The sequence below is a fragment of the Gobius niger genome (genome assembly GCF_951799975.1).
Source record: "Gobius niger genome assembly, chromosome: 5".
Taxonomy (NCBI): Eukaryota; Metazoa; Chordata; class Actinopteri; order Gobiiformes; family Gobiidae; genus Gobius; species Gobius niger.
This window is the reverse complement of record NC_136856.1, coordinates 1,539,665-1,555,804: the sequence shown is the minus strand read 5'-3', so window position 1 is coordinate 1,555,804 and position 16,140 is coordinate 1,539,665. Positions and strand designations below refer to the sequence as shown.

General features: G+C 39.5%; 1 protein-coding gene across 2 annotated transcripts in view; it reads left to right on the top strand.

The window, feature by feature from the left end:
* The window catches only part of snx25 (sorting nexin 25), a 42,867-nt gene that overhangs the window by 525 nt on the left and 26,202 nt on the right, over window positions 1-16,140 (top strand). The window contains exons 2-4 of one of the 2 annotated variants that reach the window (XM_079556188.1): window positions 1,790-2,098; window positions 6,855-6,939; window positions 13,842-14,058. In XM_079556188.1, the coding sequence (XP_079412314.1) occupies window positions 1,790-2,098; window positions 6,855-6,939; window positions 13,842-14,058 (611 nt within the window). Of the gene's footprint in view, window positions 1-1,784; window positions 2,099-6,854; window positions 6,940-13,841; window positions 14,059-16,140 lie in introns of both variants that reach the window. The other variant, XM_079556189.1, reaches the window with a different exon arrangement.

Sequence of the window (16,140 nt, the reverse complement as noted above, 5' to 3'; positions counted from 1 at the left end):
CTTAGTTCATGTGGTCTTCGGGAACTCGGGTCAAAACGAGCTTCCAGACTTCCGCACCTGACGATGAAAACCTACTTTGTTTTTATAGTTCGGGTCTGTAGTGTTTTGTACGTTGAAAATTTCATAAATATCAGTCTGTGTCTCGTCCAATCAGAAGCAGAATTAGCGCCAAGAGGCTCCAGCAAACATTCACTTTAACTTGTGGTCATACCGCCTTTGCTCTGCCCAATCCCGTCAGACCTTGGAAGCTCAGCATGAAGGGCCTGGTCGGTACTTGGATGGGAGACCGTTTGGTAACACCAGGAAGCCTCGCGAATGTAATGCGTGAGTGAGTGGTTGGTGGTGGTCGGAGGGGCCGATGGCGCAGACTGGTTGCCTCGCTTCCGTCAGTCTACCCCAGGGCAGCTGTGGCTACAATAGTAGCATACCACCACCGAGTATGGAGTGAATGAATAATGCAATGTAAAGCGCTATATAAAACCAATGCATTATTAAGTTTCCTCCATCACCACGTCCTCAAGCGGCGCCACTTTAGCTTCATGGGGTAAAAATACCCCGTGAAAATAATCGGTAGATTAATCGATTACTAAATAATCATTAGTTGCAGCCCTAGTGTAATGTGAGCTTTTTAGTTAAACTCTTTTTAGTTTAGTGTGAGCTGTCGTCATCCTCGTAACAATGCCCGACATCAACGTTAGCAAAAAGTTAATTCACGTGATATTTTTTAAAACTAGCAAACTACCGTTTAGCTTTGGAGACGCTAACAACACATTTAAATGATTAGCTCAGCTAAAAGACTCTGTTTCCATTTTTTTTTTTACATTTTGTGGTGATTTAAACATTAATTAGACTTTAAATCCAAAGCCATTTTAAAGAATTTTAGCCTAAATGTTAAAAATCGCTAAATCTTGAGAAAACACTTAATATTTTCAAGTAGATTTAAATACATTTAGAAAAGAAGACTTAGGCTTAACGCTGACGTTTGTGACATGAGGTGACCTGCGGCTAAAGAAAGACTTGACTTGACAAAAGCTATGACTCGACTTGACTTGACCCCAGGATCAATTGACTCGAGACTTGCCTTTAGTGACTTACTCCCACCTTTACTAATTTGACTGTTTTTCAAGAAGCTTTTTCTCTCTTCTTCTGTGTTTTCATAAATGTGCTGGTTCAGGTGGGGGCTAACTGACTTTATAGCTGAGTTTAGTCTCTTCTTCTGTGTTTAAAGTGCAGGTTCAGGTGGGGGCTAACTGACTTTATAGCTGAGTTTAGTCTCTCTTCTTCTGTGTTTTCATAAATGTGCTGGTTCAGGTGGGGCTAACTGACTTTATAGCTGAGTTTAGTCTCTCTCTTCTTCTGTGTTTTCTTAAATGTGCTGGTTCAGGTGGGGCTAACTGACTTTATAGCTGAGTTTAGTCTCTCTTCTTCTGTGTTTTCATAAATGTGCTGGTTCAGGTGGAGGCTAACTGACTTTATAGCTGAGTTTAGTCTCTCTCTTCTTCTGTGTTTTCTTAAATGTGCAGGTTCAGGTGGGGCTAACTGACTTTATAGCTGGGTTTAGTCTCTCTCTTCTTCTGTGTTTTCATAAATGTGCTGGTTCAGGTGGAGGCTAACTGACTTTATAGCTGGGTTTAGTCTCTCTCTTCTTCTGTGTTTTCATAAATGTGCTGGTTCAGGTGGAGGCTAACTGACTTTATAGCTGAGTTTAGTCTCTCTCTTCTTCTGTGTTTTCTTAAATGTCTCTTTGTAAACCATGTCTAACGTCTCCCCCCGCCTGCTCACAGCGCAGCCTGGAGCCGAGGACCCGCGGGGCCCCATGCCTCCCAGCTCGGGGGCCTGTTCCCTGGGCGTGCCGTTCTGGCTGGTGCCTGCGTTCGTCGTGGGCGTGGGGGCCGCTGTAGTGTTCCAGCTGCTGTGGGGGGGCCTGACCCTCACCTCCTTCTTCCTCAAGCTCTTCATCTACGTGAGCTTCGCGCTGCTCTGCTTTCTGGCCGGGAGCTTCGTTTTACTCAGCCGCAAGAGTCCGCTCAGAGTCAGCTGCTTCACCAGGCACTCGGGGCTGTCCCGCGTCCGCCTGGACTTCTTCAGCAAACTCATGGTGAGTCAGGGACACAAACAATCATGGCGGAGGACGGTTTGTGTTTGATTGGTTCTCTCTCGTTCAAAGGTGGGAGTTAAGGGGTTAACCGAGCGCATTTTCTGTTCGGTTTTATCCAAATCTAACAGCTTCTCGACTGTGGAGACTTGGGTGAATTTCCTCATTTGAAAGCTAAGACCTGAGAAACTGAGCTGTGCTTTCGTCTCGATTTAGGGCTGGGCGATTATGGAATTGTTCGATCTCGATTTTCAGTTCGATTTTTTTGGTTTTAAAGCAAAAATAATCGTCCACCTTTATTAAAATCTCAATTATATTAAAATTTGATTAATTGCCCCTTTTTTTGTTGTCGCGTTTTCATCCTCACTTTCGTTTTTGATGCTTTTTTTAACCCCTTAACTCCCACCTGAACCGAGCACATTTTCTCCAGTTTGGCTTTACCCCAATCCAAAAGCTTCTGGAAAAAAGGTGTGAAAATAGCAACGAAACTGAGACGAAAACAAGGATGGAAATGTGACAAAAAAGTGAGAAAACTTTGACGAAAAAGTGACGAAAAAATAACAAAAATGTGACAAAAAATGACAACAAAAATGACAAAAAAATGACAAAAAAAACCTAAAAAATGTGACAAAAAATGTGACAAAAAAATATAACAAAATGACAAAAAAATGACAAAAATGTGACAAAAAATAACATTTTTTTTAACAAAAAATGTGACAAAAAATGACCAAAAAAATTGATTAAAAAAATGACCAAAAAAGTTACAAATATGAGTTGAAACCCCCCAAAAACAAGATGGAAAGAAATGTGATGACGTGAGGAAAAAGATCCATTTAGGTGAGTTTTGTAGATCTTAGCTTTCAAAGGAGGTGTTACACTGGCCTACAGGATTTGGGTAAAGCTGATCTGGAGAAAATGCTCTCGCTTCAGGCGGGAGTTAAGAGGTTAAGAAGCTGTTAGATCTGGGTAAATCCGACCTGGTTTTAACCCCCGTGACAAAAAATGTTGGCACCGTTTCTCAATCCTCTGTGTCTTTAACGTTCACGTAAACCTGACCTTTCCTATGATACACAAGGAACCACGTATAATTTCACTTACATGTTTACCAGATACCTGTGTTTTTCGATACCGATACCTGAACGATACTTTACACTAAAAACACCAGCGTTTTCCTTTCATTAGGTCGATAATCGTGAATCACAATATTTTCTCTCGCATTAACCTGTGAGGTAAATGCCGCTCCTCCACAGTCTGTTGTCGATGTTTTGATCTGCCAGAGCTTTCATTGCGCCTTGATCACTGCTCCCTGATGCAGCCTGCAGCGTGAGGGGGAAATTACGGATAATGGGAGAGATTGTGTTACTCTCTGAAGCGATGCGTCATCACCACAACACTAAAACCGAAACCTTCCTATTCCAGAGGATCACAAGCTCGTCAAAGGGCCGGCTTCAGGAGGACAAACCAAAAAGCTCATTAGAAGCTGAAACGACTCCATTCTGTTCTATTTTAAAGCTTCTGTTTTTTTCCCCCCACATTGATTCTCTCTTTGTGACAAGGCACAGCCCCCCGAGACCCGGCCCTCAGTCTTCTGCTTCACTCGTTCTTCCAGAATGATTCATCTTCCTCTTCCGTCATGTTCCGCCCGTGTGCCTCCTCGTCATCCGTCCCCTCCTCGCCGTCTTCTGATCATAGATAATGGAGGCGGCCGCGGTGAGACAGTGATGAATATCCACAATGCGGCTGCACCGTATATTACCGTCACAGGACCGGCGTCGGCAACACTGGAGAAAACCGCCGTTCGCCATCGCTGGGTCTCCGTGTCTTTGAAAATTATCAAACTGATTGAGTTATTAACCCCTTAACTCCCGCCTGAACCGAGCACATTTTCTCCAGTTTGGCTTTACCCCAATCCGAAAGCTACTGGGAAAAAGGTGTGAAAATAGCAACAAAACTGAGACGAAAACAATGATGGAAATGTGACAAAAAAGTGACAAAACATGGACGAAAAAAGTGACGAAAAATGTATGAAAAAGTGGCAAAAATGTCACAAGAAATTGACAAAAAAATGGGGGAAAAAATGACAAAAATGTGACAAAAAAATGACAAAAATGTGACAAAAAAATGACAAAAATGTGACAAAAATGTGATAAAATTTGCCATAAATGTGACAAAAAAATTACAAAAAATTGAAAAAAAAATTACAAAAATGTGACAAAAATGTGACAAAGATGTGATAAAATTTGCCAGAAATGTGACAATTTTTTTTTACAAAATGTGACAAAAAATGTGACAAAAATGTGACAAAAATGTGACAAAAAAATAAAAAAAATTGGATTAAAAAAATGACCAAAAAAATGACAGAAATGTGACCAAAAAATTACAAAAGTGTAATAAAAACAAAACAAAAATGTGACAAAAAATGTGACAAAAAAATTACAAAAATGTGACAAAAATGTGATAAAATTTGCCATAAATGTGACCAAAAAATTACAAAAAATGTAATAAAAACAAAACAAAAATGTGATAAAAATATGACAAAAAAAAAAATTACAAAAAAATAACAAAAAAATAACAAAAATGTGACAAAAAATGACAAAAAATGACAAAAAAATGACGAAAAAAATTACAAAAATGTGACAAACGTGATAAAAATTTGCCAAAAATATGACAAAAATGTGACAAAAAAATGACAAAAATGTGATAAGAAAACAAAAATGTGATAAAAATTTGACAAAAATAATAATAAAAAATGACGAAAAAATGACAAAAAAGTTACAAAAATGAGTTGAATGCCCAACAAAAAAAATGATGGAAAAAAAGTCTGATGACGTGAGGAAAAAGATCCTCTCGGTTCAGGCGGGAGTTAAGAGGTTAACCTAAACCGAGCACATTTTCTCCAGTTCGATCTAAAAGCTGCCTGGAAAAAAAAGTGTCAAAATAGAGATGAAAATGCAACAAAAAAGTGTCAAAAGAGCAACAATAACACAATAAACCAGCGGCAAAAACGTGACTGAAGAGTGATGGAAAAGCAACATTAAAAAACGTGACGAAATGTGATGAAAAACACGACAAAAAGCTACGAAAACACAACTAAAAACAAGCAAAAAAGGCGATAAAAAGGTGACCAGTCTCCAAAGTCTTCTCCAAGTAGAAAGAAAAAAAAAGGTTTTTGATAAATTTCTGTCAGTTTTATCAGCATTATTGCTCCAAAATTGAGTCCAGTTTACTTTTAACGGAGGACGGGTGAAAGTGTCGTCTTCAAAGTTTCCAACAATATATAACACATGGAAATCTGATCATATTTGGAGAAGATATGGCAACTGGAAATATGTGAAAGAGGAATCGGCCTCTAAACTTTTGGACTGTTCTCACCTCTCGGGGACAATAGGGCTCATTTACATAAAGCCATCCCGCTGTAAAGCTCCGCCCCCTGTCGTGTCACGTATGTGGGGGTTCAGAGTTCACTCAAACGCACAGAAACTGATCCACAACAAACTGACTCCTCCCCAAACAACACACGGAAACAGGAGACGAGCGTTTTCTAACGTGGAAACAGAGCGAGACGTCAGAGATCAATGAAAAACGCAAAAAAGATACAAAACTTAACTGTTTGGTGCTTTTGCTGAAGCTTTTTTGAACGCTGAAGCTTTTGGCCACAGTGTGGTCCTGTCCTGGAGCAAAGCAGCGTCTCTGTCCCGCTGTCGCTGCTTTGCTCCAGGCTCTTCATGAGGAAGCGGCGCCGCATAATCCTGATTAATAAATCCACTTCAAACATCGTGAGATGGACAGACGGATCGGTGCGGCGTCAGCAGTGATGCGGTCGCTGTATCGGTCTGTCGTGGTGAAGAGGGAGCTGAGTCGGGGCAAAGCTCTCGATTTACCGATCGATCTACGTTCCCGCCCTCACCTATGGTCATGTGATCCTCACCTATGGTCATGTGATCCTCACCTATGGTCATGTGATCCTCACCTATGGTCATGTGATCCTCACCTATGGTCATGAGATTTGGGTCATGACCGAAAGGACAAGATTGTGAATACAAGCGGCCGAAATGAGTTTCCTTCTCAGGGTGGCTGGGGGTGAGGAGCTCAGTTACCCGGGAGGAGCTCGGAGTAGAGTCGCTGCTCCTTCACGTTGAAAGGAGCAGCTGAGGTGGCTATAGGGCATCTGTTCCGGATGCCTCCTGGTCGCCTCCCGCGGGAGGTGTTCCAGGCATGTCCTAGTGGGACAAGGCCTCGTGGAAGACCCAGGACACGCTGGTGGGACTATGTCTCTGAGCTGGTCTGGTGTGGCCTCGGGGTCAGAACAGCTGGAGGAGGTGTGTGTGGACCGGGAAGTTTGGGCATCTCTGCTGAGACGCTGCCCCCGCGACCCGACCCTGGATAAAGCGGAAGAAAATGGATGGATGGCACTTCAAACATGTTCACGGTTTCATCTTTGTCCATCCAACACGACCCAGTGTTTACCCAGTATGTAAATACACACAGACAAAGCCACGCCCCTTTTTACTGCACGCTCTCAAATCTCCCTAAAAAAGCCGGATTGAACCTAAAAGTTTACGTGCTGGTGTTTTGATCACGTTTCCCCGTGCGCTGCTCTCCAATACCAGAGCCAGCGGCGTCTCTCCGATGTTTAACTCACAGTGGAATAAAGTTTGTTCTCTGTTCACACATTGCACAGGCAGCCATTTTGTTTGCATGTTCCATCATTAGTGGACGGTAATGAATGATCTTTGTGTCCATGTGTTTCCTCTCCCAGGGTCGCTTCGTGGTTCCAGTGCCAGACCTGGGCCAGAGCCGGAGAGTCGTGGTGTCGCACAACGTGGACAAGTCGCTAAAAGAAGGTAGAGAAACATGACGTCTGAACTTCCCGCTGTTTAAGTTCTGTTTAGCTCTGTTTAGCATGACGTATCCCATGTTTGTGTGAGCTCTCATTCGTCCACATCTCCGCCTGCTTAGATGATGAGCGTGAAATGCCTGACGACGGCTCGCACTGAGGTGAAAAAACGACTCCTCTCTTTACCGTTGAGTAAGCTGCACTCAACAAATCCGCGCTCACGGCCACTTCACTCCTTTTCAAGTGTTTTCATCATTCCACTGAAACAGCAGATTGTGGTAACCGCCGAAGGGAGTTTGTTCATGAGAAAAACACCGCTCGCTCTAAAGCTTTCCTCTCCGGCTGCAGACCAGACCAGACTTTATCTTTATCACCACAGAGACTAATGTTACTGACTCCACAACAGCCTGAGACTAAAGAGCAGTTTAACAGCAGCTTTTGAGTGTTTGAGTGTCTGCCGATGTCAGATATTAACCGATACCAAGAGACTTTCTTACCCTCTGAACCCTCGCATTAACCGAGCACATTTCATCCAGTTCGACTTGACCTAAATCTAAAAGCTTCTGGAAAAAGCGACATAAACGAGACGCAAAAACACACAAAAAATACGATGAAAAAGTGACGACAACGCTAGGAGAAAAGCACAAAACAGCCACAAAAAAAAGAAAACAAGGATGTAAACGCAACAAAAATGTGACAAAAATTCAACCAAAAAGTGACAAAAATTAAACAAAAAAGTGACAAAAATTAAACAAAAATGTGACAAAAAAGTGACACAAATTAAACAAAAATGTGACAAAAATTCAACCAAAAAGTAACAAAAACTCAACCAAAAAATGACAAAAGTTCAACAAAAATGTGACAAAAACTCAACAAAAATTCAACCAAAAAGTGACAAAAAATCAACAAAAATTCAACAAAAACTCAACCAAAAAATGACAAAAGTTCAACAAAAATTAAACAAAAACTCAACAAAAAAATGACAAAAAAGTGACACAAATTAAACAAAAATGTGACAAAAATTCAACAAAAAGTGACAAAAATGAGAGAAAAATTCAACAAAAACTCAACCAAAAAGTGACAAAAATTAAACAAAAAAGTGACAAAAAAATCAATAAAAAATGGCAAAAAAATCAACAAAAATGTGACAAAAAAGTGACAAAAAAGTGACAAAAATTCAACAAAAAATTGACAAAAAATCAACAAAAAATGACAAAAGTTCAACAAAAATGTGACAAAAATGTGACAAAAAGTAACAAAAATTCAACCAAAAATGACAAAAAATCAACAAAAATGTGACAAAAAAGTGACACAAATTAAACAAAAATGTGAAAAAAAATTCAACCAAAAAATGACAAAAAAGTGACAAAAATGTGACAAAAATTCAACAAAAATGAAAGAAAAAGAAAAAGAAAAAAAAAACATGCAAAAAGTGACGACAACACAAGGAGAAAAATCTTTGATGTGATTTGTAGATCTTTCAAATGAGGCGTTCCTCTGGTCTCATAGACTGTAAGCTCCAGTCCTGAAGCTTTTAGATTTGGGTAAAGCTGAGCTAGTGAAAATGTGCTTGGTTAAAGAATGGCTGCTGTGAGTGAAAAAAGTGAATGTATCGTCTTTTCTCCAGAGTTAGAGAGTCTCAAAGTCTTACCTTTTCTTTTTGACTACATTAGTCATTATATCTATGAATAAACTAATGGAAAACATTACACAAGGATCACTGGACACTAAGACAGGCTTTATGTTGCATTAATATAAAACAACTCACATTAAATGATCTGATCATTATAAATCATGCATTACAAACGTGTTGGATCAGTTATTCTTCTGTTTCATAAACTGCAATATTTTATTAGTTGATCCGATCTTCATTTCTGTCCCAGCTTTGATCAGTTTATTTTAGCTTCAGGTTAAAACTCAGTGATTGAAATCTCCAGGTCGTCAGCTTCAACATGAGGTGCAGATGTCCATATGAGATTTAGTTGGTGAACGTTGTGTTTTTGCCTGAACCGAGCACATTTTACCCAAATCCAAAGGTTTCTTAAAAAAAGCGTCAAAATAGGGACAAAAAAGAGGATGAAATGCAAAAATAACACCATAAGCGCTAAAAATGTGAGAGTTTCGATCAGTTTTGTAGATCTTAGCTTTCAAATGAAGTGTTGCACTGGCTTATAAGCCTCGAGAAGCTTTTAGATTTGGGTACAGCTGAACTGGAGACAATGCGCTCGGATTTAAGTGGTTAAAACGTTGACAACCAAAACAAGTATCGGCTCCGGTATCTGATACCAGTATCGGCTCCGGTATCTGATACCAGTATCGGCTCTGGTATCTGATACCAGTATCGGCTCTGGTATCTGATACCAGTATCGGCTCCGGTATCTGATACCAGTATCAGCTCCAGTATCTGATACCAGTATCGGCTCCAGTATCTGATACCAGTATCGGCTCCGGTATCTGATACCAGTATGGGCTCCGGTATCTGATACCAGTATCGGCTCCGGTATCTGATACCAGTATCGGCTCCGGTATCTGATACCAGTATCGGCTCCTGTATCTGATACCAGTATGGGCTCCGGTATCTGATACCAGTATCGGCTCCTGTATCTGATACCAGTATCGGCTCCGGTATCTGATACCAGTATCGGCTCCGGTATCTGATACCAGTATCGGCTCCGGTATCTGATACCAGTATCGGCTCCGGTATCTGATACCAGTATCGGCTCCAGTATCTGATACCAGTATCGGATCGAGTATCTGATACCAGTATCGGATCGATGCATCCCTGAAGTTTGTAGATCGAGACGAGATCTGTTCAAACTTACCTCTGACGAGGAGTGCAGCTGGAGTCCTTAAATGTTGTATTTTTGACTGTTCGAGACTCCTTTAGGATCTTGATTTTAAGGTGACCTAAAAACTAAGCTACAGTACATGGAATAATAATATGCTGCTATAAAAGAGCTCCTCTGACTCCAGTGTCTGTGTTCCTGTTCCATCTGTACGAGTCGCTCACAGAAACAGGAGCAGATGGCCTGGATTCTGCTGAAGCATCTCTGCTCCTGTGTGAGTCTGAGAGAAGGTCCTCCTGTACTGATATTATTAGCCGACAGAGCTGTGAAGACATTAAGTTTCACCAAGCTGTGCCTCTCCTTCCATTAAAGACCATTGTTCAGGTGGTGCTTTAAACGGGGAGGCCGACAGGTGTAACTGTTCAACCTCACAGTTTATTAACCTCTTACCAAGTGCATTCTGTCCTCTTTGGCCATTATATAGGTCTGTGTAACACCTCATTTGAAAGCTAAGACCCACAAAACTGATCTTTTTCCTCGCGTTGTTGCTGTGTTGTGTCACCTTTTGTATGTTTTTTTTTTCTTTTTGGTCACATTTTTTTTTGAGTTTTTGTCACATTTTTGTTGAATTTTGTCACATTTTTGTTGAATTTTGTCACATTTTTGTTGAATTTTTGTCACATTTTTGTTGAATTTTTGTCACATTTTTGTTGAATTTTTGTCAATTTTTGTTGAATTTTTGACACTTTTTTGTTGAATTTTTGTCACATTTTTGTTGAATTTTTGTAATTTTTTGTTGAATTTTTGTCAATTTTTGTTGAATTTTTGACACTTTTTTGTTGAATTTTTGTCACTTTTTTGTTGAATTTTTGTAATTTTTTGTTGAATTTTTGTCACATTTTTGATGAATTTTTGTCACATTTTTGTTGAATTTTTGTCACATTTTTGTTGAATTTTTGTCAATTTTTGTTGAATTTTTGACACTTTTTTGTTGAATTTTTGTCACTTTTTTGTTGAATTTTTGTAATTTTTTGTTGAATTTTTGTCACATTTTTGTTGAATTTTTGTCAAATTTTTGTCACTTTTTTGTTGAATTTTTGTCACATTTTTGTTGCGTTTACATTGTCTTCTTCTCATTTTTTGTGGCTGTTTTGGTGCTTTTTTCATAAGAAGCTTTTTGATTAGGGTAAAGCCAAACTGGAGAAAATAGGATCCGTCCACCTGAACGGATCCTATTTTCTCCAGTTTCTTAAGAGGTTAATCTCCCACATCGCTCTTTCTTCCAGTTTGCCTTTTCCTTTTGTGTTCCCTCTGCCGGCATGTTTTATACTACTACGCTTTTAGAAGAAAGAAACAAACCCTGACTGCCTTTGCCACATTGTGACTGCTCTCTAATAACAATAGAAGCCACTTCCACTTTGAAAAAAACGATCAAAATGTCAAAATATGCACGATAACAATTAAACTAAGCCTAATAATACATTTAGCAGCGAAAGTCTCTCTTTAAATGTCAAACATCTGCCAGGCTGTTACTCCCTCATCTGCGGCTCCTTATCCCATTATGTCGTTAGGCCCATTATAACCACCGCTGATTCTGTTTGGCTTTTCTTTATAGCTTTCCTTCAATGGCCGCCTTTGTCTAGACCTAACACTGATTGCAATTGTGATTTCACAGTTATCAATCTGCCACTAAAACAATTATCCAATCAGGAGCGCCGTATGCCGTCCGAGGCTTTTCTTTCACAGAAGCACAGGAGAAGCTTTTTGTGAGCGATCTCAAACTAATCCACTCTTTCTGTTTTGGCATTCGGCCCGAGGGCAGAAAGACAAACACCGGGAGGCGTCATGGGACATTTTTGGAGATCAAAACAAATGCAAGCGCTCTGGTGATACTGGCGTTGACAGTGACAGGTTTATGTCCCTGCACTGACGCTCTGTTTACTCCAGTTAAACACTGTTATTTTTACACACACTCATCTGGAACAGCTGAGGACGTGTGGCTGTTTAGTTGGCAGAAGTGCGTTGGCAGATTTCCCATTAAAGAAAGGACCTGTGCTTATCGAGAGCCTCATATCTCTTTTCTACGAATTATGTTTCAAACAAACAAAGTTGGAATAAGTTCAAAACAGCCGCCTTTCGCTTTGCTCACTTTGGACATTTCTCTTTGTGCTTCACGATGTCACAGAAATGGTTTTGACTTCACAGACGTGAAACTGTTTCAGGGACATGGACCTTATGAAGCTCCTGAAGAAAACGGCCAGAATAAAGTGGCAAGATTTAAAACATGTAGAGTTATTTCACTCATTTGTGTTTCCTCTATGATCCCATAGTTTAATGCCTTCAGTGAGAATCACACAAAGTAAATATTGTTCCAAATGAAGAAAAGCCAAACTTTAGACCTGTTTCATTATGAATGACTTGGTCCCAGTTTGGGACAGGCTGTTCCTGTCTTGTGCATATTTGATAACATTCGTTAGTGTAACTGTGAAACTGAGTTTGAGCTACACAGATAAGGTGAAGGAGCAGAAGGACCAGATAAGAAACAGCTGCAGCTTCTCCCCTTCAAGAACTGAGCATAAAAACCATTGCAATAGTAAGACTTTGTCTGAGTTTGTTATTAAAGGACTCAAAATATCTTATGTTAAACAACTGGCTCTTAAAGGAATAGGCCACCGTTTTTACATACTGAGATATGTTCTTACCTAACCTTAGACGTGTTAATATATCCCCGTCTGGTCTTTGTCCGTGCGCTCACACATACGCAGCCTCTCCCACATGTCACATAGCTCCAAAAAAGCTCACGATAGAAGCTACCAAGCTCTTCCACGTGTTCCCTATTTAAATAAAGTTACGTGAAGTGTTTTCATGCGAAGTATATTTACACAGAAATGTAACATGTGGATTTTATAAGCAGATAAAAAGGGGGACTATATTGTGAGGCGTAATGATACGAGGAGCAAAACGTCCGCGCAGTAACTCCTAAAGGTTATTGACGGAAGTGAGCGGGGAAGTCTTTAGGAGTTACTGCGCGGACGTTTTGCTCCTCGTATCATTACGCTTCACAATATAGTCCCCCTTTTTATTTGCTTATAAAATCGACATGCTACATTTCTGTGTAAATATACTTCGCATGAAAACACTTCACGTAACTTTATTTAAATAGGGAACACGTGGAAGAGCTTGGTAGCTTCTATCGTGAGCTTTTTTGGAGCTATGTGACATGTGGGAGAGGCTGCGTATGTGTGAGCGCACGGACAAAGACCAGACGGGGATATATTAACCTGGCTAAAGTGAGGTAAGAGCATATCTCAGTATATAAAAACGGTGGCCTATTCCTTTAACTGGTTGGGTTGGAAGTAGAGGTCAACCTTGGCCATCGGCCGCTCTAACGCCGATAAAAGCCGATATGGACATACAGTATCATTTTGAAACACAGAACCTGGAGAATCCAGTCGCTGTGTTAGTTTTAACCTCCGTACAGTGTTGCAAAATACTGCAGCTAGCAGCAGAACGCTAATGCTAACAGCAGCTCATCAAAGCTGGGACAGAAACTATGATCCAGTCACATGAACAAGACATTTATTTTGATATTTATGTAGGCCCGAGTCTGTTAAAATGAATTGTCGGTTTGTTTTGATTATAATTTAAGCTTTTTTGGCTTATTTAATGCTTATTTAATTGCTTCATTGAGGAAAAGACCATAAGTCATCTCACAGTGATTGTGGGTCCTGCGTGATTCAGATTGTTATTAATTATTTCTCTAACATTGTAAATCTTTTTGAAATGAAACAAGACCTTTTTTCATTGGTTTAGTTGCTTTCAAAATGTATTGTGTCTTGTTAGTTTCTTCCCTGTTTTTTCCCAGAGCAGCTTGTGTTGAGTTTATTAACAACAAACGCAACAAAACCAATCCCCAAAAGCTCCAGCTTCAGCGTCAGAGTCTTCTGCTCAGAGTCAGATCTGGTTTGGCTCTGCAGACGTGACATATGACTGGTCCAGTTGTCTTGGGGACAGGACCCCCGCTGTGTCCCTGTGAGCCATGACGAGGCCCAGCTGGACTTCCTGCTGTCTGAACCCGGCCTAACCCAGGACTAATCCGCCCTCTCTCCCTGTGCTTCCCCAGTGTTCGACTACGCGTACAGAGACTACATCCTGTCCTGGTACGTCCCTCTGAGCCATGACGAGGGGCAGCTGTACTCCATGCTGACCGAGGACTGGTGGCAGGTGATGGCGCGGCTCCGGAGCAGACTGGCTCACATCGACCTGGTCAACGTGGTCTGCTACGACTCCATCCGAGTGCTGCTCACGCACTTCACCGACCTCAAGGCTGCGTCCGCCAGGTGGGGTTACAGACTCGCCGTCCCCGCCCAGAGCTGCAGCCGTTTACTGAGACACAAGAGCTTTGTCAGCTAGTACAGTCAGAGAGGTTTCATTCCCGTCTTAACACCATTTTTACTTTGTTTTCTCCTTTAACCGCTTAGTTTGGCTTTACCCAAATCTTAAAACTTCTTAATCCCTTAACTCCCACCTGAACCGAAAAACCGAGACGAAAACAATGATGGAAATGTGACAAAAAAAGTGACGAAAAATGTATGAAAAAGTGGCAAAAATGTGACAAAAAAATGACACAAAATGTGACAAAAAATTTATAAAAAAATGACGAAAAAATGACAAAAATGTGACAAAAAAAGACAAAAAAATGACAAAATGCTAAAAAAAAAAATGACAAAAATGTGACAAAAAAAGACAAAAATGTGACAAAATGCTAAAAAAAAATGACAAACATGTGCTAAAAATTTGACCAAAAATATAACAAAAAATTGACAAAAATGGCAAAAAAAATTACGAAAAAATGACAAAAATGTGACAAAATCGTGATAAAAATTTGACCAAAAAAATGACAAATTTGTCAAAAAAATGACAAAAAATTTATAAAAAAATGACGAAAAAATGACTAAAATTTGACCAAAAAAATGAAAAAAATGTTACAAAAAATGACAAAAAATTGATAAAAATCTGATGAAAAAATGACAAAAATGTGACAAAAAAAGACAAAAATGTGACAAAATGCAACAACAAAAAATGACAAACATGTGCTAAAAATTTGACCAAAAAAAACAACAAAAAATTGACAAAAATGACAAAAAAAAATGTCAAAAAAGTTACCAAAAAGTTACAAAAATGAGTTGAATACCCAACAAAAAAATGATGGAAAAAAATCTGATGACGTGAGGTAAAAGCTCCTCTCGGTTCAGGCGGGAGTTAAGACGTTAAAATAGTGACAAAAATGAGACTAAAACAAGGATGAAAATACAACAAAAGAACGACAAAAACGAGACAATCTAATTTTTGTCGTTCTTTTGTTGTATTTTCATCCTCGTTTTTGTCTAATGATGGAAAAGTGACAAAAAGCAACGAAAATGTGGTAAAAATTGTGATGAAAACCCAACAAAAAAGCGATAAAGCGAAAAAATATGTCAAAGAAGGGACGACAACACTGCAACTACATGAGGGAAAGGCTCCATTTACATGAGGTTTGTTGAAAAGTGCTTGAACGAAACATGAATTCTAAGGCATGCTGGGTAATCGAGAGAGTCGTGACGTTTCCTGGTGGATGTGATAGTCTTATCAACTTGGTGCTGATTGTGGAGTTGTATCAGGGTCAGACTGTGTGTGCACTGGCCCATGTCTCCCTCTGTTATGAGAAACCAGCGCACTATAACAGGACAATGGGCCGGTCGAAACCTGTAAACTCCCAGGCCCCTGCTTCAAATACAATGAGGCACTTCTACTTCAGAATATTATGAAGTTTTCTCAGAATTCATTTTGAAAAGTTAACAAGATATCTAAAATCCCCTATGAAAAAAAAATCCTTTTAACCTCTTAACTCCCACCTGAGCATGTTTTCTCCTGTTCTCCAAATTCTCCAAATCTAAAGGCAAAAAACGAGAAGAAAATGAGGATGTAAATTGACAAAAATGACAAAAATCCAGCAAAAAAAAGACAAAAATCCAGCAAAAAAATACAAAAATCCAGAAAAAAAATACAAAAATCCAGCAAAAAAAAATACTAAAATCCAGCAAAAAAAAGACAAAAATCCAGTAAAAAAGACAAGAATCCAGCAAAAAAAAAAAAATCCAGCAAAAAAAAGACAAAAATCCAGCAAAAAAAAAGACAAAAATCCAGCAAAAAGTGACAAAATCCAACTAAAAAGTGACAAAAATCCAGCAAAAAATGACAAAAATCCAGCAAAAAAAGTGTCAAAAATCCAGCAAAAAAAGTGTCAAAAATCCAGAAAAAAATGACAAAAATCCAGAAAAAAAATGACAAAAATCCAGCAAAAAATGACAAAAATCCAGTTAACAAAGTTAACAAGATATCTAAAATCCCCTATGAAAAAAAAATCCTTTTAACCTCTTAAC